General features: G+C 40.6%; 1 protein-coding gene across 3 annotated transcripts in view; it reads right to left on the bottom strand.

Moving 5' to 3' along the window:
• The window catches only part of MTOR (mechanistic target of rapamycin kinase), a 63,864-nt gene that overhangs the window by 4,679 nt on the left and 33,497 nt on the right, over nucleotides 1–25,688 (bottom strand). For all 3 annotated transcript variants that reach the window (XM_039697444.1, XM_039697446.1, XM_039697445.1), the window contains 22 exons: nucleotides 23,493–23,568; nucleotides 21,496–21,635; nucleotides 19,013–19,113; nucleotides 18,057–18,172; nucleotides 16,653–16,730; nucleotides 16,147–16,254; nucleotides 14,011–14,136; nucleotides 12,849–12,980; nucleotides 9,599–9,714; nucleotides 8,199–8,316; nucleotides 7,229–7,435; nucleotides 6,640–6,740; nucleotides 6,216–6,312; nucleotides 5,503–5,601; nucleotides 4,833–4,955; nucleotides 4,048–4,230; nucleotides 3,366–3,500; nucleotides 2,905–3,079; nucleotides 2,551–2,686; nucleotides 1,743–1,890; nucleotides 988–1,110; nucleotides 483–565 (listed from right to left, as the gene is read on the bottom strand). In XM_039697444.1, coding sequence (XP_039553378.1) covers nucleotides 483–565; nucleotides 988–1,110; nucleotides 1,743–1,890; nucleotides 2,551–2,686; nucleotides 2,905–3,079; nucleotides 3,366–3,500; nucleotides 4,048–4,230; nucleotides 4,833–4,955; nucleotides 5,503–5,601; nucleotides 6,216–6,312; nucleotides 6,640–6,740; nucleotides 7,229–7,435; nucleotides 8,199–8,316; nucleotides 9,599–9,714; nucleotides 12,849–12,980; nucleotides 14,011–14,136; nucleotides 16,147–16,254; nucleotides 16,653–16,730; nucleotides 18,057–18,172; nucleotides 19,013–19,113; nucleotides 21,496–21,635; nucleotides 23,493–23,568 — 2,721 coding nt within the window. The remainder of the gene's footprint in view (nucleotides 1–482; nucleotides 566–987; nucleotides 1,111–1,742; nucleotides 1,891–2,550; nucleotides 2,687–2,904; nucleotides 3,080–3,365; nucleotides 3,501–4,047; nucleotides 4,231–4,832; nucleotides 4,956–5,502; nucleotides 5,602–6,215; nucleotides 6,313–6,639; nucleotides 6,741–7,228; nucleotides 7,436–8,198; nucleotides 8,317–9,598; nucleotides 9,715–12,848; nucleotides 12,981–14,010; nucleotides 14,137–16,146; nucleotides 16,255–16,652; nucleotides 16,731–18,056; nucleotides 18,173–19,012; nucleotides 19,114–21,495; nucleotides 21,636–23,492; nucleotides 23,569–25,688) is intronic.

The following is a 25,688-nucleotide window of genomic DNA, read 5'->3' as shown; positions in this document are numbered from 1 at the left end:
CAATTTTGTTTTAATTCAATTTTCAAAGGCTTATAGCTTCATGTTAGAGACTTTAAAGTCCAGAAATAAGAGCTTTTGTTATTAAAACATTTCAGGGTTTAGCTGTTTTTTGCAATACAGATTTTAAATCCAATATACATTGTATTTAAAAGTATTTTGGAAGCTATACTGTTAATAAAATAGATGGAGAAATATTTCCTATTCTGTGAAAGGGCAAAATTAGAACCTGTGGTCCTTAAGTTAGTTCCATGTGTATTCATTTCAAAAAGGAAGAAGGTCTTACTTGTACTCAAGACACACAAACTGCATCTCATACCTGCAGTGCTGAAAATAACAGCGTAATTAAGACCTGAAAGATGGTATCACTACAACTCAGCAGTGACCACAATGGAAGATGTTATCACAAGAACAGATTCAGGAATGACCTGATAGGCCTTCACAATTTGTGCTTTTAAATAAGAAACCTTTACAGCTTTACTTACCTGTCCCCAAGGCCCAAAATGTACCCAACCATTGACATCACAGCTAGTGAACGGGTGTAGTTTGTTCTCCTGTCAAACCACACCTACAAGTGGAGACAAAAGAGAAAAAGCCAGGCAGGTATGTTACATGTTTCAGTTTGTATTGCAATTGAGCAATTAACTATTTGCATTTTGCACAAAGAAGTGATATGCTTAGATTCAGTACTCTGTAAGTTTCAGGGGGTTCAAACACCCTGTGCCCTTGAATTAGATGTCTAAGTCATTAAGAGAATATATTCTGGGGCTTCTGCTTTTCTCTCCCCTGCAGAGTATATGGAGACTAAAATCTCCACATAATCTTGTACACTTCACTTGTGCTCTGAGCCTTATAAGGCCCCTCATGTGAGGATACATGTTCTGCAGTGATTCAGCTGGGGTTTAGAATAAATAATCTCCATCTCTCACTCATTCTGCAGAGGAGATAATTACAGACTCTGCTGTTTGCCAGTACTTGTGTTGCACTCACCTCCGAGCTGGGACTTTTCAACCACAGCAGTTTGGCAAGGTCATCCCCAGCTGTGTTATTGACAGCATGTTCAAATACTTCTACTTTCTGCATCAGAGTCAGGTGGTCATAGTCTGGAGCCATCTGGAATTCAGAAGTGACATGCAGCAAATTAAAAAGCCACCTCCAGTAGCTTCTGGTTGTACTGTGAGAAACACAGTAAAAATAAATAATTTCATATCAAGTTTATACTAGAATTATTTGTAGACTGACCATCATATTTCAAACACAATGAGAATCACACAACAGTGAAGAATTGTTTTTAAATGGGATGGCAATGATTTAGTATCCACAAAGTCAGTAGCCCACAGCCCTGTTTAACTAAAAAACTGCACAGGTAAGTATTTATCAAAAACCATTATCCAAATAAGTCTTCTGGGCAGGCAAACGCCCTCTTTTTGGCAGGAAATTTCAAATTTTCTAGTAGTGTTCAGTTTCTCCAATCTGTCCAATTTTGGTCCTGCTGCTCAGACACAGTGTCTATAATGCCAGCAGCACAGCACCTTGTATGAGACACATCACACTCATGCAAAATTCCAAACACATATCACTTACCAAATGGCAACAACTTGTGGTCACTAACTCTTATCTAATATTTTTTATTCATTGTAACAACCAGAAAAGAGGCAGAGGAAGACGCCTTGCACCATTTTCCTTCACTAAGACACTGGTGTCCTAAAGAATGTACCAAAACCTCTGCCAGCTTGGGCCCTTACCCTCAGCATGATGCGATGCTCAATGTTGAGCAGGATCTTTTTCTTCTCTCGGTAGTCTCGGATGAGGGCGTGCAGTGTGTCACAGTGGGGCACCCAGCCAATTAAGCCTGAATTTGTAGACAGTGGGATAACAGCATATCTCTGGATGCTATGGGAAAAACGGAGAATCACAGCTCAAATTGTTGTACATTGTAACTTAATATTTGAGATGCTTAAAACAACTACTGTTCAATCTGATTCTGTCCAAATTGTCAACAGTTGCTCTGCTTGTCTTTCCAAACAGACTTTAAACAGCCATTTTGCACAGATTGTTGCCAGGTAATCTACAGACAAGCTCAAAGTTTATGTGGTTTTCACTGAAAGGCTGCTTTCAGAAGGTACATGTTATGTCACCCACAATGATCTGTTATTTGCATATGATATTTGATGTGTTCTTGCTTGAAAGACACTGCAGAATTGCACTCAGTGATTCTTCACCAAGCTATTTAGTGACTATAATAAAAATCTTTGGCAAAAACCCATTCTCAGGCTTCTAAGGCAGTGCTCAAAGTAAATTGAAATAGGCAGTGCTTCAAAGACCATAACAATTTACAAGATAGGACTTCAATTAAATAAAATTAATAATCCCCTCTGATACATTTCCTCCATGTTTGAATTCTATGAACGCTGGTTTTCTTTTTAATTTACTTAGTTCCAAGATTTGCCATTTCTTCCCAAAACCACTGCTTGTGCCAAGGTTTGCAAAGCTGCACCTGTGTAAGGAGTCACATATGCACAAGCATTTTCAGTGATTATGCAGAGCACACACCTGAGGTTTTTACGAAGAGAAGTTGGGTCATTTGCTAACAGAGTGTTGACCAACCCAAAAAGCTGCATCACTCTTTCATCTTGGCGAAGGTCTTCGTGACCTTTCAGAAGGAACACAAACTCATGCCCATTGCTTCCTGCAAAAGAATTAGCGCACAAAAGTTTATTCTCATTGCATAAACAGACAAGAGTAAACACACATGTACACAAAACTGGAAAGCGTGGCAGACTGATTAAGAAAAACTTCACCTGAAAAGAAAGGTTGTAGAGGTTTTACCAGGTAAATAAATAGTTGGACCAAGAGCAACAACTGCTGAAATACTGGAATAGCAAGGTGGAAACTGCTCTCTCTTACCCATTAATGTCAGCTTCCTGGGTCGCTGCTTGGAGGTGATGACCTGCAGCGAGGGTGCGATGGACTGAATGCGTATGATGGGCTGGTTGGGATCGTACGTTCCTGGCACTGCCAATTCCAGATCCCGGCACATTAGGAGTTTTGGTGACACGTACTGTAGCTCCAAAGAAGTGAGCTAACAAAACCAAAAGAAATACAACCCCTTAGAATTTCAGTTCAATCTCACAGCAGCATCTGAAGAGTTCATGCTGTCAAGGGACCTAAACCAGTTCAGGCCATGACCAATACTTCAGGTACTTGCAGGAAGTGCTGCACAAACACCAAATTTGCAGCAAACCCTATGCAGTTATTTCCAGAATATCTAATTAGTACATTTTGAATAACCAGAAAACATAAAGCAAAGGTTGGTATTGACAACTTGTACTGTAAGGCCCACAAAAGATCTGAATCTCCCTCCTCACCTGCGGCAGCTGCTTTGAGATACGTCGGAACACGTGGTAATAGAGATCCCAAGCCTGAGTTAGGTCTTTGACATTTCCTGATTTCATATACTTCCTGCACCACTCTTGAGCTTCCATGAGATCTCTGCCATAGGCCTAGGGGTTAAAACAACAGAAAAATGAATTTCAACAGACTGTAGTGTAGCAGGTGGAGACCACTTAACACCTACAAAGAGCATCAGAGTCTCTTCAAATTGCACCACAAATACTTGACCTCACATTTTTATAGCAGATCCAGAAACTCCTGGATCCAAGATCTGCATTGAATTTATCAAACAACACTGCTCACAAGTAGACTTCATTATAGGAGGAACTGAATGCTTAGAATCACCCTTTAAGAGTAGGCTTACAAGCTCAGTGAATTCTCTGTTATCTGTGCTAGTGCTTACTGTGAACAAAGCAGAGTAATTAACAGCAGAGCAGTCACTGACAATTTGGACTACCATGGCCTCTTATAGTCACCAAAAATGACATAAATCTGAAGATAAATGTCAATATTGAAATCTGCTACTAACATAATGAGTCCTAAAAGATTAACTTTTTGTCTTAAATGGCAAAGGTTCTTGTAACACATCTGGGGCAGGTGGCTGTCCTGAAGAACAGCCTCTTCCTGAAGAACAGCCTCTTGGACATTTGCTGATACCTGATTGAAGGATGTCTCCTTTAAAGTCTGAGGCCCTCGCTCCATCATTGCATGAAGTGGTTCCAGCACCTCAAACATTCCCTTTACATTTCGTTCTCCAAAATACAGACGAGATGCTTCTTCCAACCCTTCATGCCACATCTCATGCCATAGGATGGCCACACGAATTAGCTCTTCACTCACCTGTTTTAGGACAGAAAAAAAAGATTAAATGTCTAAAGAAATCCCTGGGACTGGGTCCTGACTTAAAATTGCAAAACACCTTTCTTCTCTAATGTTATGAAATATTTGTTCCTGGAAGCCAGAGGGAGCCACAAGAACTACCATAGTGATGGCACATTTTTTCTGTAAGAAGCTAACCAGGCTTTTCTCACCTTGTTACCTTTGAAATTTTCTACATGCTTGTGCAGCTTGACCCGAAAGCATTATTTTTCATTTATTCATAAAAATCATTATCAAATTAATTACATTACTCTTTCTATGCTATGCTCAGTAAGTTTTGTTTCTTCTTCCCATTAAGCAAAACCACCTCTTTATGGAACAAAGGTTTTTCATGTATTTCTTCTCTAAATTTATTTATAAGGAAACTCAAAAACTCAGTGTGTGAATTATTGTAAAATGGAAGCATTCTCTGGAAATCACACTAATACTGTAACTTCTACCAGCTGCAAATACCCCAAATTAATTATAATTGAACAGAATCAACAATGAATAGTCTTTTTTGTTGCTATAACTGAAATACATCCACCCAACATAACACACTTAATGCTACACTGAGCACTCACCATCATTGCTTGCTGCACCAGAGTGTTGCTGTGCTCACACATGTTTTTCAAGATCTTATTTGCAGCATTGTGCCGAGCAGTGGTCGTAGATTTAGAAGCCACAGTCAAAGGATAGATCAAAGCCTGCAAGGGACAGCAACCAATAATACTTTAGAACCCCACAGAAGAGCTACATAAACTTAAATAATTAACAAAGCATTAACAAACAGAAGCCTTAGGAATCAACAGGAGGAAGCAAGCTTGCTTCCAAAAGTAGTGATTGGAATTTACTACTGAAAGTCTCCTGATCCAACAACAGGCTGTCAAGACTTTAATTCACTGAACAGCAGAACAACATTGAGAGCCTCTGGAAGAAGAAAAATAGGATTTTGTGATATTCCACACTGTGGAAAGCAATTTAGATATAACCCGTGAGGTAGGTTCTTAGTAGTCATGTATAGACATTTAAGGTGATTTGCACTGCCCAGCAGACATTAAATTACATTAGACAAAGAGCTCTTCCCAGGCTGCACGGCTCATTCATCTCCTTCCATTCTTATGTGAAGTGCTGAGGTGAAAGCAGCAGCAGCAGCAACAGAAACTGTCCCCATCCTCACTGCCATCCCTGGCTGTGACTTGCTGTGCAGGCAGTGCACAGCTGAGAAGGTTCCTGCTCTGAGCTCACGCTTACCTGCGGGTGGTACCGACCGATGTCCGTGAGCAGCTGGTGGATGAGACGTCCCACCAGCGGCCGAGGGGTGTCAATTCTGGCAATGAGCTGAGGGATAACCTAGTAGGAAGGATAAGGAAAAGAAACACTCCTGTCATCTCATATGTTCAGTGCACCACTTGTTCTGCCCTCTCCTGGGACCTCACAGTGTCTAAAGGAGAGAGGGAAGCCCACCACTCATTTTTGAGTTGGTCAGAAGGTAACACAAGGTTCCAAACAGAAATGTACAACAGCTCAATGAGATCACAACTGTTCTGTGCAAAACTGCTACAGGATCCTGCTAAGGGAAGATGCTTCTTGAAGTATAATGCTTAAATAGGAAATAAAGTATTTTAAAATTTAATTACAAGAATCATTCTACAAGGCAATCCTGAAATAGACTGTGAACTACATCAAAGCATGACAGTGGTGTTTTATACTTGATCACCACTGAATGCATGTCATCTTTCATTTAAGAATTTTCTTTCTCATTAATATGCACTAATCTGCATATAAATACAGAAACATTTCTCATTCTTCTGTTCAAGATCCTTGTTAAATCAGTTACAGACTGCACTGCACACTGCTCTCAGCGCTCACCCATGGAGGATTGTTTAGCAAGGGATCATAACAGATATCATGCAGCAAATCCCCAAACTACCCCCAGAACTGTGATTTCTCTTTGTGTTAGTTACCTGCAGCCAAGTGTCTATTTGGATTGCCTTGACTCCTTCTACCAAAGCCTCATTCACATCAGGCCAATGACCATAGTCAAACCACAGAGTAAGGACTCTGAAAAAGAGAAATACTTTTGTTATTACGAAGACACAACCAAAACAAAACACACCAACCAACCAACAAATAAAACCCCAGCACAAAAACCCCCACAAAAAAACCCCAAAAAACCCTCAACCCAACACCTATTTACAAGCAACTTTTCTTCCCAGAACCCTCAGAAAGCAGGGATAATCCATCCAACAAAAATTAGCCTAGACCAAAGTATTAACTTAATTCAACCACTAGAAAAAAGAGCAGAAATGTGTTCTACCTAATCTGAAACCATGTGTTCTTATCAGCTGGATTTCATTTACTATGAAATGTAAGTGCTTTATTACGTACCTTAGAGTGTCCTGTAGGTTGTTTCCTCGAGACAGAGAAATGGATCTGAAGAAACCCTGGACAGCAGGGACTGTGTACATCAAGAGGGTCTTGGATAAATCCTTTTGGAAGGAAATTGCTGCATTAGTTCTATGCAAACACATCAGCCCACATGAACCCTAAACTCAAGAAGGGGAAAGAGGAAAAATATGTGGAAATAGAGATCTAATCCCCATTGTAGCTGACTTCTGCTCCTACTCTTCACAGGACATGTTGCTCCTAGAATTTTGTGTTTTGCTTAACTACACAAAGGTCTTTCAGCCTGGCAGGGAAAATGCTGTGAAATGGTTTTATACTTCAGTTTGTTTGCAAAGCCATGGACAACAGCCTGAAAACTACCACCCTACTATAACTGGTGAATGAAAGAGATTCCTCAGAGTCTTCCATGAAGGGCCTAACCAGCAGAATTTGTTAATGCACTGCATTTCCTACGACAGCCCCTTTATGTCACAGCTAATAATCATTTGAGTTAATTTAGCCCACAATTTTTTTCCAGGGTCTAAGCAGTAAGTACCAATCTCTCAACAAGAAGAGGGAGGAAGGAGGGTACCTCAGTGACTTTTTTCTGCACTGGGGATGGGATGGGGCTGTTCTCAGTGCTCTCTGCATCACTCTCACTGTTGCTGCCCTCGGTGTTAGCGCTGGTGATGCTGGCTCCGCTCGCATGACGGAGTTTCTTCTTCTCGTCTCTGGCCTGGTTTTGGTGTTTGTAGTGAAGCACTGCTTCAAAGTTCATCACTGCCCAGGCGTGCCAGGCCTGCAACAGGACAGAACAGAAGTCAGACTCCTTGCTGCAACTGGCACTTCCTAATTGTTAGATACAATCCAACCTTTCTGTGTCTGCAAACAACAGCATTAAGTAATCTCCTACAGACAACACAGTGCTTTGATTTCTCTAATTGCTTGTAATTTGAACTGTCTTATTATCTTAAATAATATCATTTTGAGTTCTTGGCCTGGAACTCCCTGTTGAATATTAAAGCAAATGAGCTCTGTACCAAAAACGAAATTATATTTGCATATAGCTTAATTTTTCAAAGGCTAAAATGACAATTAGTATGTTAGGACTCGGGATGTGTAATGGGAAAAAATAAAGGAGATGACTGCCCCAGAGAAGATCTGGCACCAAATATTAATTGAAATATCACAACCAAGAAATCAAAGGCTCTTTGGAGAATTAACAACAGGGCTACTTTCCTCACTCAAGTATACTGACTGAGAACAAGCTAAATTTTTCCATTTTCTTTCTCCTTCATTGCTAACTGACAACAGGAGAGAGTCTCAAAAGCATGAACAGAAACTGAATTGTGGCCTAGTTTTACCAACCAGATAGAACTCTAAACAACAATCTCATGGTTGCTTTGGGCCACTTTCTCTGTGTTTTTGGTTCTGTTTTGGTTTTTTTTAAATCCTACTGGCAGTAACAAGGCAGACAGTTACAGGAGGTCTTCCAATGAACACCTTCCTTTCCTGTACTCTGGGATTTGATAAAATTGATCTGGACACTTTTGTGTAATGACCTTGTACCAGTTGCGATCATGCTCCGTTGCAGCACTGTAGTATTGCAAGACTTTGGGGATGGTGCTCTCATTGATGCCTTGCAGGTTCAGCTGCCACTCACCCAGCTTCAGGAAACACCTAGTTAAGCAAAGGGATTATTGATTCAAAACCTAAAATGAAAACAAAGCCTCTGGATTAAAAGGCAAACTTGCTGTCTGGAGTCTAAAAGACATTCCATGTCCTGAATCCAGTCAGGTAGCCTCTCCTACAGGCTGGATGCAATATCCCAAATATCTCCATCTTGCTTGAAGTGTGGAACTAACTAGTTGAAGGTTTAATTTAAGAGGAAAGGTGGGGATCAAACTTTTTTTCCTCATCTGTATAAGTTATAAAATAAATGTAAGAAGTAGGTAACAACAATATTGAAAGACTTCATCAGTCTGTGCTGATAAATTGCACACACGTGCTGCTGAGCTGTACTGAGACCATATGAATGAGCCTTCTGGGGAGAACACTGACAAACAATGAAACAAACACAGAGGAACTGTTCTTCCCCCAGCCAGAACCCCATTAAGTCATTCCCTCCTAGAGGAAAGGAAAAACAACATATTTTTATTGCAGCAGGGTGGGGTTGTCAAGGTTTGTGCAAAACTTAATACTTAAAAAGCACAAAGCTGCTCCCTCAGCAGGCTTTAAATGCCACAGTTAGGACATGGCTGTCCTTTCTGTATTTTGAGTTTTCCAGGAAGCATTGTGCAAGACAAATACTGTATGCAAATAATTACAAATTTGTTTTCCATTATAGTCACTGAAAAAATGGGAACCTTTTACCAAAGGTTCCCATCCTCATAAAAGCAAATTGAGTGCACACCCTTCAAAAAAAGCAAACCTTCAATAGAAAGCACTATGTAATTTTCAATTTAAACTGAAATAACCAGATCTGGCACATACAGGTCCACAGAGAAAAATGGAGAAAAGTTTTTTATGCAACAGTATTGTAAGAGACCATCACATGCTAGGCACCTACTGCCCAAAGCACTGCTGTTGTGCTTGGCAGCCTGTGCTCTTAATACAGATATGCCAGGCGTGTGGGAAGTGTTTCTTTCCCTGTGACCGAGTCTCCTGAAAAGCAAAGAAACAGACATGCTGAGAGCTCTGCCTCCTGCCAACGAGCCACAGTGCTGGAAAAATACAACCAGGCACCAGCAGCTAATATAAGCTTGTTTGGGCTGATGTGTCCCAGTAACATTTACTGAGCATTACATGGCAGATGAGAATGTAATACCAAAGCAGCTAAATGAGAAATCCCTTTCTTTTAATCAAAGCATGAGCTCTGTCTGAAATGTGTCACCTCCAGGGATCCTGCACCTCAGGAAAGCCCTCAGTTTCAGCCTAGAGCTAAGGGGTGCCCCGTGCTGACCGTGCCATGAGCTTGTGGAGCTCCTGTTTGTGCTGCTGGTCCTCAGTGGCGATGGCATGCTGGGCCTGCTGCTGCATGGTCTGCACAAAGTGCTGCATGTGCTGGAACGCATCGATCTGCAACGGGATGATGGAGCAGTGAGCACCACAGGCCTTAAACAGCATTTCTCAAGGGAGAAAGACAATGTAGAAATGATTTTCACAGAAATAAAAATACAGTTTTGTTTTCTTTCAAAGCTTTTCAGCTACTAACATCCCTCTAAAGTCACTTTACACTTTAAATATGTCTAAGTAAATGAAGAGGTTAGAGATTCTTATTGTCCCTGAAGTTGCTAAACTGAGGAACAAACAACTGCATCCTTCTGATGTCAGCCACACCTTCACTGTCAGACAGAGAGCCAGAGGTGTGACTGACCATAACTCAAGTTAACACCGTGCTCTGATGTGCAAGAACTCCACTCTGCCAAAGCAACAAGGTCACCTGCACAGGGGGAAAGCTTCAACAGCAGAGATGTCCTGTTATTGCCCACACAGTGTGAGATACAGAGAGATCTCATTTTCTGCTGAGCATGAGCTTAGCCTGGCAATTGCAACAATCAAATGTTTACAGCTTACAAACTGTATCTGACCAGGACAAAACTGAACAGCCAGGATCACAAATCCAGAGAAGCCTACCTATAATATGCTATGGGCAGACATTAAAAAAACCCCAAAACAACAACAGCAAAAAAAACCCCCCCAAACCTACAAAAAAACCCCAACCAACCAAAAAAAAAAACCCCAAAAAACCCAACCAAAACAAAAAAAAACAACCCCAAACCAAAAAAACCCACAAACAAAACACCAAAACAAAACAAAAAAAAAACCCCAAACCAAAAAAAAACCACAAACAAAAACCCAAACCCATGACAATTTGAGAAAATAATGCCTGAAGGAAAACTTGCAGCTTTCTGATCTTCTCTCCTAACCTTTCAGATTTGTCTAGGCTTGAAGTACACACCATGAGTTGTTTCAACAAATTAAAGTCTAGATTTCTCCTATAGTTATTGAAGAAGTTCAAATGTGCATTACTCCTTTGCCAGAATATTATACAGGGCAGTAGTGCTAAAGCAACTTTCACTATCAAATTCTGAGGGAAAATATATTTTTAAAATTCCTTGTACTGTATTCTGGGGTAGGAGAATCCATGAATAAAGATTTCAGAAAAACATATGCACGCTTCACTGGAAAGAATTAAGAATAAAGCTCCTGCAATCTGCAAGGTCATTTCAGGTTAGGAACTGCAGAATATGCAGTTAGAAGCCTAATTTACTTCTGTGTATCTATAGGAATGAGCTATGTTAGAGACAAAAATCACTTGAGCTCAAATGTCTCATCTATCCTGTTCAAATACCAGCATGCACAACTCAGAGGTGAGGAAAAAGGGTATTAGCCCAGGGTGAAATAAAAGAATTGATTATTCTCATAACATTAATATGGTGCATTCCATAGCTGGTAACCTAGACAGAAGGGACTGGGGGGGTGTAAATAACAGTCTTATAAATAGCTATGCTAGACATCCATTAAAAATAGGCAAAATATATTGCCAAACAAAATTACTACAGAATCTTCCTATGTGCCCCTCTCATACTAGATACACCCAACAATCTGGTCTTCAGTTTCCATTAATATTGAAAACTGATGGACATAAACTAACAGAAGGAGCATTTAAGACTGAAAGCAGCAATTTTTGTAGAACAACTGAATTCCTAAGTTTGTATGCATCCTTTCTATGGGATATGGCTTAGAATGCAGCTGCTGGCAAAGGTCTTTGTTAGAAGAAATCTAATAGGGTTTACATATCAATTTTAATCTGTTGTTTAAGAAGACTGTTGTGGAGCTCTGCAAGTGCCATATGGCTGGTTTCCTTCTGGATGCCAGCTTTTTTCCTGCTGGATTTGACAAATGCCAAAATGGCAGTACTGAAAAACTGCCATTTTAGGTCAAGAAATGAACCCTGAACTGCTGAGCTAGAAAAAAATGGTCATTTCCCACCATACCAGCCTACATCAGCAGGTTATTACGTAGGATACCAAATCAAATGAACACACACAGTTACATAAAACTACACACATCACCAGGTATAACTATGTATTTTTTATCTATTGTGGTATCAGTTTTCCCCCATCTTCAAGGAGACCATTTATTCTTCATCAGTTAATTTGAGACGTGTTCTCCTACCCCCTTAATCTTTGTGCCTTCTCTCATTCTGCTTTCCACCACTGCCCCAGTGTCCTGCACCATGCCCATCTACTTCCTGACCACAAATCAAACACCACAAAACACAGTTTCTCTCACAGAGACAGGCAGAGACCCCACACACTTCTGGGGTCATTTACTGAAGACTGTAAGAAGCAATTTCACTGTTTTACAGAGCCAACAGAACAGGGTCTCAGCAACAGCTCCTTCTGCCTTTTTAATTCAAATAAAGAATAGTTAGTTGTGGCAATGTTCCCACAGCAATGGCTCTGCTCCAGTGCTGGCAATCCCAAGGCAGAAAAAATAAAGATGTGGCAGAATATGAGGATAAATGGAGGCTTTAATGTATATTAAAAAAAAAGATAACTTATCCAGTCTGAAGCTTATTGGATTTGATTACGTAAATTCTCCCTGTGTTGCAATGTCAAAAACATTCACCCTGGGCTCTCTGGTGCCAAACTGTTCCCATGACAAAACCCTGTACTTTTCAGCTGTCTTTCAGTTAGAAATTTCTGATAATCTCTTCAGTAAACATCAGTTCTGCTCAGCAACTAAGTGCAAACTGTTCAGGACACTTCTAAAACTGGTAATAAACCCCCTCTTAACTTTCCTCTTTCTTCATGTGACCCTGACCAGAGGTACAGTGTAGAGACCTGGCAATCAAAACAGTGGATGAAAAGTCAAGCAGCAAACCTACACAGGACAAAAGAGCAACTACTGACCATTAATTCTGGCTGCATCCTTTGGGTACCAGCTACTGGTTTAGCAAAAATAATCTTTCCATATATGAAATAAAATTAGGGCCAGGTTTTCTCTGCATTACAGAGTTTTAAAGGAAATAAAAAGCTTATTATCTGAATAACAATGAGGAAAGGAATGAAGTTATTCTCTTTTAGAGGAACAAAAGTAAAACATCCATCTTTGCCTTTGTTCTGTTGGGAACATGAAGAGCTGACATGTATGGCATTGCACAAAAGCTGAGCAGTGAAACAAAGCAGTGTGCTCTCCTGTACCTTACGGGCACTCTTCCACATGTGCTTCATGTATGCATAGGTCACTTGGGGATGGACTGTTGGCAGAGGGTGATCCAGCTGGCGAGATGGATCTACTCCCAACAGCAGGACAAGGGTCTTATGGGCCAAAGCCTGGAGAAGTGGAAAAGACAAAAAGCAGGTTAAAACATAGTTGTCATTGTTACCTCCGGCTTATATTGCTTCAGAATTGTCCAAGACTAAAAAAGCACATCTGACCCTCTGTGGTTGTGTTTGAGGGTGCCAGGATGAGTGAAGAGATGAGACTCTTGACTCCATGTTTCAGAAAGTTGATTTATTATATTATGATATATATTACATTAAAATGATATACTAAAAACTATACTAAAAGAATAGAAAGAAAAGATTCATCAGAAGGCTAGAAAGAACAAAAGAGGAATGATAGCAAAAGCTCCTGACTCCCAGAGAGTCTGAGCCAGCTGACTGTGATTGGCCATTAATTAGAAACAATCAACATGCACCAATCACAGATGCACCTGTTGCATTCCACAGCAGCAGATAATTATTGTTTACATTTCTTTCCTGAGGCTCCTCAGGAGAAAAATCCTGGCAAAAAGAATTTTTCAGAAAATATCATGGCTACAACCCTCCAGTTACAACACAGACCCAGCAGACTCCCTGGACTCATAAGCATACCACATGACAAACCATATGTCTTCCTTTGGATCAGGGCATTAGATTCTCATTTCAGAAGCCAGTAGAAAGTGTAAAGTCTCTATTGCAAGTATTTGGTGATAAATTTTGTGATGAATGTTAAAATAGGACTGTAATGTTCAACAGTAACATCACATTCTAGATTTGACTCTCTGCCCTAGCAGAGAGAGCTATTATTGATAAACTCCAGTAGTGCATAATAACTTCCAGTTACAGCATGCAATGAAAAATTGGCCCAGGGGCTCTCAGGTATAATATCAGTCCCACAAAAATAACCTTGTCTACAAGCATGAACTTTATGCTGGTTACAATTTTAGCATTTCAACAATTTCTGACTAGTTTCTTCCTGAGAGGAGAGCCCATCCCACTCAGGCAATGAAAGCATTTAGGAATGCTCAAGGCTGAAGCAGCACAGTAAAAGCCAATCATCCAAAACCTGCTGAAGAGGACAGAGCCTGACAATGCTCACCAGCCTCCCACTCTTGCCACACAAGCTGGCATACTTGAGCCAAGTTCTCATGTCCTCGTGAGGATTCACAACAAGAGATCGGACCATCAATATCCTCTGCCAGTCTTCCACGATCCGCTGACAGCCCTGAGAGGAAAAAGAGAACTTGTCAGTGTTTGGTCTCCAGTGTACTGCACAAAACCTTGATTCAGAATCTGAAGGGACTCCCATCAAAATAGAGACTTCTGTGCCCATAATTCACAGCAGACTGACATTAGGAACTATTTCTTTAACACTGCAGTGTGTGAAGAAGGTTCAGTCCCTGACCCTCAATCTGCAGGCAGCTCAGTGCTTGCAGTCTAATGATATCCTCTAATGGAAAGAGGAGAAAAGCTCCTAAAGCTGAAACACATCCAAGAATCAGAAAAACTCTTCATATAATTCCAAAGTGAATCAAAGTGCCTTCCAAAGTGCCTTCTCCACCTATTTTTGGTTTAAATCTCAACATGGAGATGGTAGAAAACCAAATGGTTGCAAAGATATTTTTGTCATTGCTCTTTTTCTTTGCCTTGCATGTATTCCTTTTGGAGGCTGGCACCTCTAAGCTGGTTTTCTGCCAGAAACTGCAGCTCCAGCTGCTGTGCTGCTTGTGCAAGCATTGTCTGGTTCTTGTCTGTCTGATGGGAGAGGCACAACACTGTCAGAGCAGGATGAGTGTATTTCAAACATTCAAGGGTACTACAGAGAAGTAGAACTGTGGAAGGGACCATAACAACTAAATCCATGGTGCTTGATATGGTGGCCAAGTGCAAGGTAACAGTGATCCTCTATTCAGCCAGAACCTACTTGATTTTGAGGTAAACAAAAGATTTTCCAATGACAGCAAGGACCTTAGCACCAAAGAAGTCATTCTTTCCCTTTTTCTTTTCTCCCAAGTTGAGGACTGGGAAGTTAGGCAAAGCTTGTTCCCTAATGCCCAGATAAACTTCTTCCAATAGGCATTTAAAAACTATTAAAAACACCTATAAAATATTCAAGAACTGCTTGTACTGCTTTCAGGACTATAAAAAGCTGCATTCAGACATTACATTTCCTGCCACTTCAGTTTCTCTACCCCAGTTGAATGGTCCTGAGCTTTTCCAGCCAGGAATGCAGATGGGAGACTAAAAGCTTTGTCACAGTTTCCCAAACAGCTAAAAAATATACAGCAGGCTTTCATAAGGTGGCAGATTATAGCATTGCCAGTGAAGAACTCTGCACAGGGACAAGTTCTTCCTCCAGGCAGCATTTCACCTTAGTTATGCCCTTTTTTTCTTTTACCCCCTTCTCTTGCAGGAATCACCCACCTCTATTTAAACAGGATTCTTGTATGTACTACTGCATCTGAGGGTATTCACTTTCACTGTAGCCTCTTGTAAGGAAATAGTGTCAAATATTTGTCTGATTTAAATTTTCAGAGGTGCTTTGGATTTTTGATGTTTAGCATAAGAAAAGCACAAACTTCTCTTTCAATACTGGAAAATGAACATTGCTAAAGGTCTCTTCTGAAAGGTCAAAGTTAATCATAACATCATTTAAGTTGGAAAAGACCTTTATGATTATCAAGTCCAACCATAAACCTAACACTGCAATTCCACCACTAAGTAATGTCCCTAAATGTTACCAATCAGCTGGAAATGTTCTTGTAAGAGGTCCAAAAGGAACAGGATAATCTTTTATTTTACAAGCATGTGAATTCTATGACCAGTTTTCCAACATTTGGAGAGAATTCACTTCTTAAAATCCAGCCAGCCAGGCAAAAAGTTCAAACTAGCTTGATCTAAATCAGTATTTCCAGATATAATCCAATACTGAGATAAGCAGCCTTGGGGATGTTACTAGTGTCTCTCTTCTGTACACATCTATTTCAAGGCTTAGTTCTAAAGTGTCATATGAGCTGAGACCTCAGGAACATAAATTTGGAAAGAAAAAAAAAAAAAGAAGCCCAAACAAAAACCCCAGCAAGCAGGACAAGCAGAAAGGAGATGGAACACACAGCCACGTGAGCATGGATGGAAAGACACACGGAAAGATTTGCTGAGCCACCACAGTGACCCAAAAGGAAGCTGCTCATGGCAGCCCATCAGCATCTCCATCCCTGACCCTCCATGGCTGTACCTGCAGTCTTTCCCACCAGATCTGGCGGATGATCTCACGGCGCTCCGGTACAAGTTTGTACTGGATAACCTCTTCCAGCTCTGACAGCATCTGGCAGGATACCATGGCCTGAAGGAAAAAATCACATTCCATCCCAATCACTACAGAACAAATCTATAATTAAGGAACAGTATTTTGGCATTGAAATCTTAAGTACATAGGCTGCCCAACAGATAAAGGACCAACTGCTATATGCTGGTACCTAGATGACCTGCTGATTCAAACTCAAACTTCCTAAATGTCAACTCTTATTTCTTTTGAGGGGGTGGACCTCACTTCACTCACTTTTAGTTTGTCCTAAAGCTGCTCCTGCAAAGTTGTATTTTTATCTGACAAAAGCCATTTAGCTTGTGGCCTACATAGGTTTTATGTTCAAGACAAGCACCTCTCTGAAGTTTTATGCAACTTTTAGAGATATTCTGAAGCTGCAGTGAAGGAAGGGAGTGAAGGCTGAGAGCTACACTTACCCCATAGGCTCGACTGTAACTCTCTCCTGCCATGGCAGTCAGCTCAGCATCCAGCAGGTCTCTGGCTTTGTCAATGCACTGAAATAGAAGATATTGGGGCAAAGGTAGTGTGCTTTATCTAGAGTCAGCTGTTGGAGCTGCTGTTCAGCTGTTCCATCTCATGAACAAAGCTGGCATTGTTCTCACTTTCCTCTCTCTGGGAAAGGATCCTATAAATAGAAACGTTTGACAGGAAAACAGTGGCCAGGGCATGTATAAGGGAAGTCAAGGGACCTTCAGTCATCACCTGCACAATTTGAAGTTTGTCTTCCTAGAAAATCAAAGTCTGCAGTATTTCTAATCCTACTGTGATTGTAGAGATCATAATTAACAACATTTGTAGAGGAAAAGTTCACATTTTACTGCAAAAGAGTTGGTTACAAAAAAGAGCCTAAAGAAATGTCTCTTGCTACCACACAATGCAAGAAAATAGCTTTCACTCTTTTACATAACCCAACAGGATTTTATGAATTTTACAGGACAGCAAATTTCATTTCTCATCCTTAAACTAAGACAGGCTCTTCAAGCATGAAATAAGTCCTGCTCTAGTTCTAGTCATTATATAATCTCTCACCTATAGCTTTTCCTGTTCAAAATGTTAAAGGTTAATCACAAACTTTACCTTTTTGAATGCCTGGTTAATTTTACTGTGCACATCATCCAAAAATCTATTTATGGGGTTTGACAGCACAGATTGAATTACTCCTTTACCTAAGCTGGCAAGCCAGCACAGAATTCTGAGACATGGGACTTGAGCTTCCTTGGAAAGTAAACAACACGTTTCACATCTACAGAGTCACTCTGCAAATCTCCTCTGTGACAAAGAAGCATTACAAATACAAATTACAAGCTCTGTTTAATAGACTCATTCCTTTATCAGACTTATTCCTTTATCAGATTTATCAGTGCTACCAGAAAAATTAAGATTATTGTACATGATATATGTGAGCACTTCACTGAAAAAGCTGTAAGAGACAGAAGTGCACAAAAAATCCATTAGGAATCTTACAGGTGTCTCAGGCATTCCTGGAAATCTACAATCAGTGCCTTGTAGAACAGAACCTCTGCTGAGATAATCCTTGTGCCCTGCCTGTCTACAAAAGAGGCACAGAAGTAAAAGAAGCCAAAAAATGACAAAGGCATTCTATTGTTCTACAGCACTATCTGTCAATACATTCACTGCTATGTTTCTGGAAATACAAGGTAAGTGCTATCACCCAGGTCTAATATATCCATGGAAAACACATTATTGGGCAATTCATAGGTCATAGCCAACTGCTTTACTACAGCCTGTTTTTCCAGGAAACTCTGTAGCCTAGAACATCTTAAACCAAATTTTGGGACACCAACAAGGAGGATAATTACTTGCTGAGCCAGTGAGAAAAGGTCTTGATGCAGTGCCAGTACAGCCCTGTAGAAAGCACCATCGTGGGTGTCCCTGGGGATCATGCAGGTGTATTCTTCCATGCTGTCCCACTGACCTGCAGAGACACAGAGATCCTCAGTAACACAACAGCCTTCCCTGCCAAGTGGGAACAGAACAGAACTATGACTTAGTGCTTAGACATCAGTGCCTAGGCCTGAGTGCTGCGTGGTAATTTTGCATTTAAGTCAGCTCTCCAACAGCTTGTCTTTGGTAGGGACACTATTAAATTCATAAACATTCACAAAGCTACAGACAAGAAAAACAAAGGCAGTTTTCTTCCAGACAAATTGTTATCCTTGTGGAAAAGGTTCTTTCATTCTTTACAATGAAACAATTAAAATTCTGACACTTCCAGAACATTGGAATGAACGAATGCCCTACAAAGCAGAAGATGAATTTTTCTCAGCAAAGGCTGGCAGACAGCAAGTGATTCATCAGCCTCTCCAGTAAGTATCTTGCTAACAACACAAATGGACATTTGGACTACTATAGATTTATTCACTTAAGATTGTCTACTCTGCAGATATACCTCTAAAATGTTCAGCAGACACTGTTCTTGTTCTAAACAAGAGTCTGCCATAAATCTGAGAAAGTCTTTTTATCTTATTTCCAGCCTGAGCTCTGTTCAGTGTAAAGCCAAGCAAAAGTGAGCATTTAAGTAACCAATCATCTGCTCAGACCACTCTGTTACTGGAGTCCACACTGGGACACTTGATGTAAATGCAGGTTTTCCAAAGGACTTCAATATGGAATGACACTCACTTCATTCCCCAGTGTAAATAATGTGGTTACTTGATGTTGCTGTTTCCTGTATTCTGTAGCTCTGAAGTCAGTTAAAACTATCTGTGCTTGCACCTCATGGGCTGCTGCACACCAGCACAGGAGGATACATTACCTAGGCCCCAAGCAGCAGCAGCAGCCATCCTGGCCATCTTAGCTTGAGTTTCATCATTCACCTGGGTCCACTTTTCACAGCACTGCTGGTGGAGTTGCCCCCTAAGAAGAATCCACAATATCTGATCAGCAAAAAGCCTCTTCCAAGAATTATGCCTCATTAAACAACCACTTCCCACTGATAAGACAACAACCAGCCCCACTGTTCTTTTTATACTGAGTGGAGAATTGGATTTGACTCCTCTGGCCAACTCAACCATGCTAGTCTGATGATAAATATCCTATTCATCAGAAAATAATTTTAATGTATACTATGTTTTAAAAATACACATCCAAAGAAGTTTGCATTTGTTCCTCAGTAACTGTTAACGCCTAGTTTAAAATTGGACAGATAATGCCAGTTTATAAATACAGGAAAAGAAATACTCAAGAAAACGAATAAACCATCACCAAAAAAAGGATGCTTAAAATTTTTGCAAGTGTCATGATCTGGATAGCTTGGGCATGGCTCCTACTAGCCAACAATTTGAATTAACACATCAGGTCTGAAGACAAAGACTGAAGAATGAATGTTGCTGTAACCTCATATGGAGACTTGTCACGGCAGGATCTCAGAGGGCATTTGAATCTTTCATCTCCAGTGGAGAGGAAGCACCAGGATTTTTTATATTATTTCTTTCAAATCAACTGTGAATGCTGCACTAATAGAAGCAATTACCCTGGGTGTTGCAGTTCCAGGATTTCTCAGGCTGGATACTCTGTAGCAGTGAAACAGCTGCCAACTGTGAGGGAGAACAACTTGACTGCCCTAGTGTTATCCTCTCCCCTCCCAAAAGGAAAGATGAGTTAGTCAAACAGAACCAATGGGCTGCCACAGGCAAGACAGTAATTCTGACAGCTTAATGGCCCAGGAGGGGAAAAAATCCCCAAAGCAAATGTAAAACCAAGCCAAACCTAGCAACAGCAGTAAATCAGGACCTCATAGATGCTGATAAAACACTATGGCTCCTACAGGAATAACTATATGAGGGAGATGAATGGCTAAGAATGTTTTGGCTGCACTCTAAAAATATTACAGCAGAATACTGAAATAGTGATGCTGCACAACATCATTCTAGATTATCTGCCTTATCCCGTGAGGCAGACTCCAGCAGCACAGTCAGTCAAGTTGAAGGCTACTGAAGAGTTTCAGCAGCCAAACCATGGAATCCTCAGCCTCAGGATGACATCTCCAGAGTCAGCTGCAGGGCAGCAGACTGCACTTTGCCAAAGCACTTCTGAATTGTAAAAACACCTGCACAGAGCTGGACTCCAGTCCCACAAGAGAACTCAGAGACTCTGATTGCTCTGGTCACTACAGACTACCAATATATTCATGATATCTAGCTCCAACAGAGGAAAATTGTCCTTCTGTTCCATAGATCTGGTGCTGATACATGAATAAGTAGGAGGTTCAGAAAGGACACTTAACACAAATACACATCCTGCAGGGGGGAAAAATTCTTCAAATCCCTGGTGAGAACAGCCTACTTGTACAAAAGCTGGTTTAGGAATGCCCAGTAGGAGGACCTATTTTCCCTACCAGAAAAGCTACACCCTGTATGTCTCACCCTTGTTTAGAAACAAAAAGAGCAGAAAATGATGCCAGAATGAAGTTTCTCCAGCAGTTCTGTTCCTAGCAGTAAAATGACTTTAGTGAAGAGGAATCTCCTTACTGTGTTCCCATCCCCTGGGTTCATGTCAGGACCCATCAGGAGAGAGCTTGTCATATGCAAAGCTCAGAAAAGAGGTGGAACCTGGACGAACCCACACCTGCCCCTGGGTAGAACTGCACGCCACACTGAACAGGGTGCCTTCTCCAATTATCTTCTTGGACTTGAACAGACAGAAAAAACAGAAGCCCCCAGTTAAGTAGCAAGCTGTAAGTCACCAGCAGCTCACCCTGTCACAAACACTGATTCCAATCAGTTATGTGTCGATGACAGATGTTTGACACAAAACTTGAAATATTAAATGTCCACAAAGACAAGGCTTAAGAAATGCTGAAAAAGACTAGTAAGGAAAACCTGATCCTTCTACAAGGCATGGGTCTGACACTGAATAAACACAGAAATCTCTCATGTTTTAATCAGTTTAAAAAGGAGGGTCACAATGAGCTCCTTTTATGACTCTTTCTGACAAGCTCTGCTCAGTTAATGTTTCCTCTATCTACAGTGTCTTTCTCTGTTATAAATGGAGTTGGCCTGATTATAAGATTTCAGATTCTCTTCCAGAGAGACCTTAACTCACCACATGGCCAGTCCCAAAAGGCTTAGAGATGCCATTACTGATTCTGACTTTAATGAACAAAGTGAGATGCCACACAAATACTCAAAGTAAGTGGGAGTAAATAGAAATTCAGGCAAAAAATTTGCACCTGAATGACAGCATCCAGAGAACACAAAGACACCATTTTTCTTTATTCTTCAGGCATTCCCCTCTTACCATTCACCAAGTGCTTCCAAGCAACGCATCCGTCCCAGCATCAGCTCAGGATCATCTTTGTTTGTGTCCATCTTCTTGTCATAGGCCACCAGAGCATCTTCCCATTCATGAAGCTTTTCATACCAGGTAGCTTGAATTTCCTAAGGGAGGGGAAAAAAAAGTAAAAATAAACAGCAGGATTAATGTTGATCATTCTGTATTAACTACCACAGCTTTTCCTAGAAAATTCTGTGTCTATGTGGGTCACTTCACCCTTTTATCATTCTAAATAACCTCACAGACCTGTGACACAGAGAAGAACCTTGAGCTAATGTGAAAACTGGAATTCTGGCACTGCTCCACCTGCCCAGAAATTAACTCAGGTTTACCGGAGGGATGAATCCAACATCACCCCCTTACTCAGTGCCACTGAAATACCAGATCAGCAGCTGGTGCTTTTCTTTTTGGAGAGGCAGAGTGAGTGGAACAGGAGAAAGGGTAAATCTGTAACATATTCCACTTCCCGTCGTTGCACATACCTGCATTCAAACAAGAAAAACAGCCTGGCATTCAGGAATGGAATGACTAACTAGAAAAAAAGGCTAAACTTTGCATCTGGCTACTGCTAGGCAATTACTTAATACAGCAGGCAGTATGAAGTTGGGGCCCAATCACACCCTTCACAAGGGAGGGCAATGGTTTGTAACAAAGCCATTACAAGTTAGCCAGGCAGTGATCTGTATCAGTTAAACCCTTTTCTTCAGTACTTCTTTCTATATTTTGTTTTTCATTTTCAAGAAATAAAATGCCTTAATACATTTCCATGCTTTTCTCTGGTGGTGTTTTTCTGCTCAGTCTTTGGCAGCTCATGCCTTGACACAGGCTGCAGAGCAGATTATTTTCCAGACCTGTGGGCAGGGTCACTATAAACCACGATTTGCATGCCAGGTCTTCCACTTAGCCCTTTAACTTCTCAGCTAAGTCATATTTCAATTAGCTCCCTGAAAGTAGAGCTCACAGCTCCTCTTCATTTCTTTTCATTTAATTTCAATTTTGGCAAGCTCTGTGCTTTGAACTACATTTACTGCTAGACTATGTTGCTGCTAAAGAGTGAAGTCAGAATTAGGTAATGCAGAACTTTGCTCAATCCACCCAAGGAATTATAAGAAGCTGCAAAGATGTTTTGAAGTCTCTACTTCTCCCAGAAGGACTTATTTTCCAGTCTAGGTGAAAACCACACATAATCCTACACCGAGGATTTCCACCATTTTGTGCTCATACCTGGTTCCCACTTTCTAGTGGTTACTACTTAGAGAGGCTGGTCTACTGTGCTTCCATGGCTGCCTTCCTTTTCCTAATTATCCTAAAACACTGTAACAATTACCACTGGAAAACCACCTTATTTACCAGCAGAACTATCAGGAGACCATAGGTGGTTTGGTCTTTGAACTCAAATTAAATGACTCATAAAATGAGAAGGAATAATAAAAGGTACATCATTCTGAGAAAGACACAACAAATACATAATGGGGTTATTTGATTTTGGTGAGCAGTCTAAATTGTAAGGGACTGGTTAACTTGCTATTCTAAATAATACCTGTGAACACTTTTGAGAGAGACTAGAGGTTAACTTCCATTAAATCCTGATCTTGAGGGTGTTGATGCAGTTTCTCAAATCCCTTAAGCTTAGAACAAGAACTCCCTCCCTTCCCAGCTTATCCTACATAAAAGGACTTCTGTCTTCAGGTTGCTCACAGCTGCATTTAGTATCAACAGCAGCTGCAAAATTCTCCTCCAAATCAGCTTCTTGCAGTTCCTGTACCCAGCATTTGCTGCAAAGTGCCCACTGAACATCCCTGTAAGCAGCAAGGCCTTTCTTTATCAACAATGAAATATTATAAGCAGGGATAGAACCTCGATGTGACTGATTGAGAGAACACACCACCACCCACCAAAAACTAAGTACAGAAACCATAAAAACCTAAGACATGAAGAAGCAATTATCCAGCAGGACTCACCAGCTCCCCAAAGTGCTTCATGGCATATTCCAGCACACCAGCAGCTGCTTCTGGCTGTTGGAGTTTATTGTTAATGCTGCAAAGGGAGGAAAAGAAAGATGATTTAACACAATTGGTAGAAGCTTCTACTTGATAATACCACGGTTCATCATTTAGAATTACCAATAGAACACTCTTTTTGTTTAGACTTCCACATGAACAATTAAACCTCAATAAGGCACACAATGATCATATATTTTCAAAACAACAGGTGCACACATTCTCTGCACACAGTCTGAAGACTTGTTACACAAAACAGAGATGGTATTTGATTATCAATTCTATGCAACAGCCTGCATAGTGAGAAGAATAGTTGCCAATCATTTTAAAGGCATGATTTTTCAAACAGCTGTACTTAAAGAGTTTTACAGTACTGTTTTCCTCCCCATTCTCTTAAACAAACCATCAACTCCTCTAAAAATCAAAGCAGAGAATTTAATGATGCAGGAAACAGTCTATATCAATAAAACAGCTGACAAATGTCACCAGGAAATTACATAAAAAGTGTGCAACCCTAATTTCAGTTTCACAATTCATACAAAGCCTCTGTATTGGTACTAACCAACACTGGCACTTTTCTTTTGCTGGTTTTCAAGAACATGCCAGAAACTGCTGCCATCACAACCAATCCTCAGTCTGTACCAGGGAGGCACTTGTTTTGCAAGGCCTGCTGAATTTTATGAAGCACAAGCAAACAGGCTACTCTTGAACCTGATTCTCTAGTTCATGAGCTACAGCTCTCCTCTGAAATAATTCCTATTTCACATTTGTTTCCTTATTTTACTATCAGAAATGGGGTACTCAGTGAGTAACACTACTCCTACACCCCAATTTAAGGAAGAAATTAACTTTTTATTAAGCTTCTGCTATTTTATAAAGCTTGTTTATGAACAGCCTCTGGTTCCTTGCCCCCCTCCTTCCCTACTGACTCTAGAGAACCAGCAGTGCAAATTATTCAAAGCAACATCACAACACCTGAGCACCTACCACACATCCTACAGCCCAATATTAACATCAGTTAATGTCTGGAAAGGAAATAGCATAATTAACAAAACAAAACATGGCAACAGAGAGCAGTGCAAAGAGACTTTCAATGGTCTTTGGATAGGACCACAGACACAGGAGCTCTCAGAAATGCTCTTTCTTGCCTGCCATCATCAGAATGGCTACATGACTTCCCCCTTAGGCGAGGGCAGGGGATCTGTAAAGAGAAGCAAATCTAAAGAACTGAAGGGATTAATACACAGACCAAAAAAGGAGACATTTTTCAAATGTATGCTACATTTCTTCTGTCTCTGGAAGCCTTTCCTGACAAGTAAAGAATCCAGCTCCCAGACATACTCTGGATACCTGTGAAGGTTAAGTAAAATACTCCTGGATATTGGGCCTTTGGACTGGTTGAACTAAAATCAGATTTAGCCAGACCATAATCACAGTTCAAGATGACTGGTACCAACAGTAGGAAGCACTTAAAACAGACCTCTTTAATTTTTTTTAACAAAGTAGTCAAAGAGCACACTAACTCCAGCTGGTTTCCCAAGGGAAAGCTTGGCAGCAGCCTCACAGAAGTGATAAATGGCTGACACACTTCATGACCTGATGACTTAAAGAGCCATTGGCAGACACATTCCAGCATGTCAGACAGTTAATTACTTCCAAGTTATCTTTCTTGACAACACTTCTGACAAAATTGACCATTTTCTTTTATTGTTTCACAATTAGCAATGCTCTTCTGCCACTTCCTGGTGCACTCAATTACTCCTTTTGTTTCTTACTTTCTTGACTGTCCAAAGCAGAATTAACTCTCAAATCTATTTATGGTTAGGTTTAAGCAAAGGGAAGGAAAAGATGGAGAGGGAAAGGAGAAATACTTTGATTTACAAGAATACACAGCAGTAGTTGTTAATAATAATAAATTACTCTCTTGTAACAAATTATCTACAACACAGTGAGCAGTGACAGGTAATTTGGTGGGCTAGGATAAGCCTCTGACTGGGATAAGCCTCTCCCTGCAGCTGCTTTTCCTTGTGCTTAGGACCATTTCTGCAAAAGCAATAAATGCTGTGACTCCCCTCTTCCAGCCTATTTTGAATACACACTATTTTAACCTGGTACATTCAAAACACACATTAAGCAAATACAACATTCTGTGCTTTC

The sequence above is a fragment of the Passer montanus genome, unplaced genomic scaffold, assembly GCF_014805655.1.
Source record: "Passer montanus isolate IOZ18808 unplaced genomic scaffold, ASM1480565v1 scaffold118, whole genome shotgun sequence".
NCBI lineage: Eukaryota > Metazoa > Chordata > Aves > Passeriformes > Passeridae > Passer > Passer montanus.
This window is presented reverse-complemented; position numbering and strand designations above follow the sequence as displayed.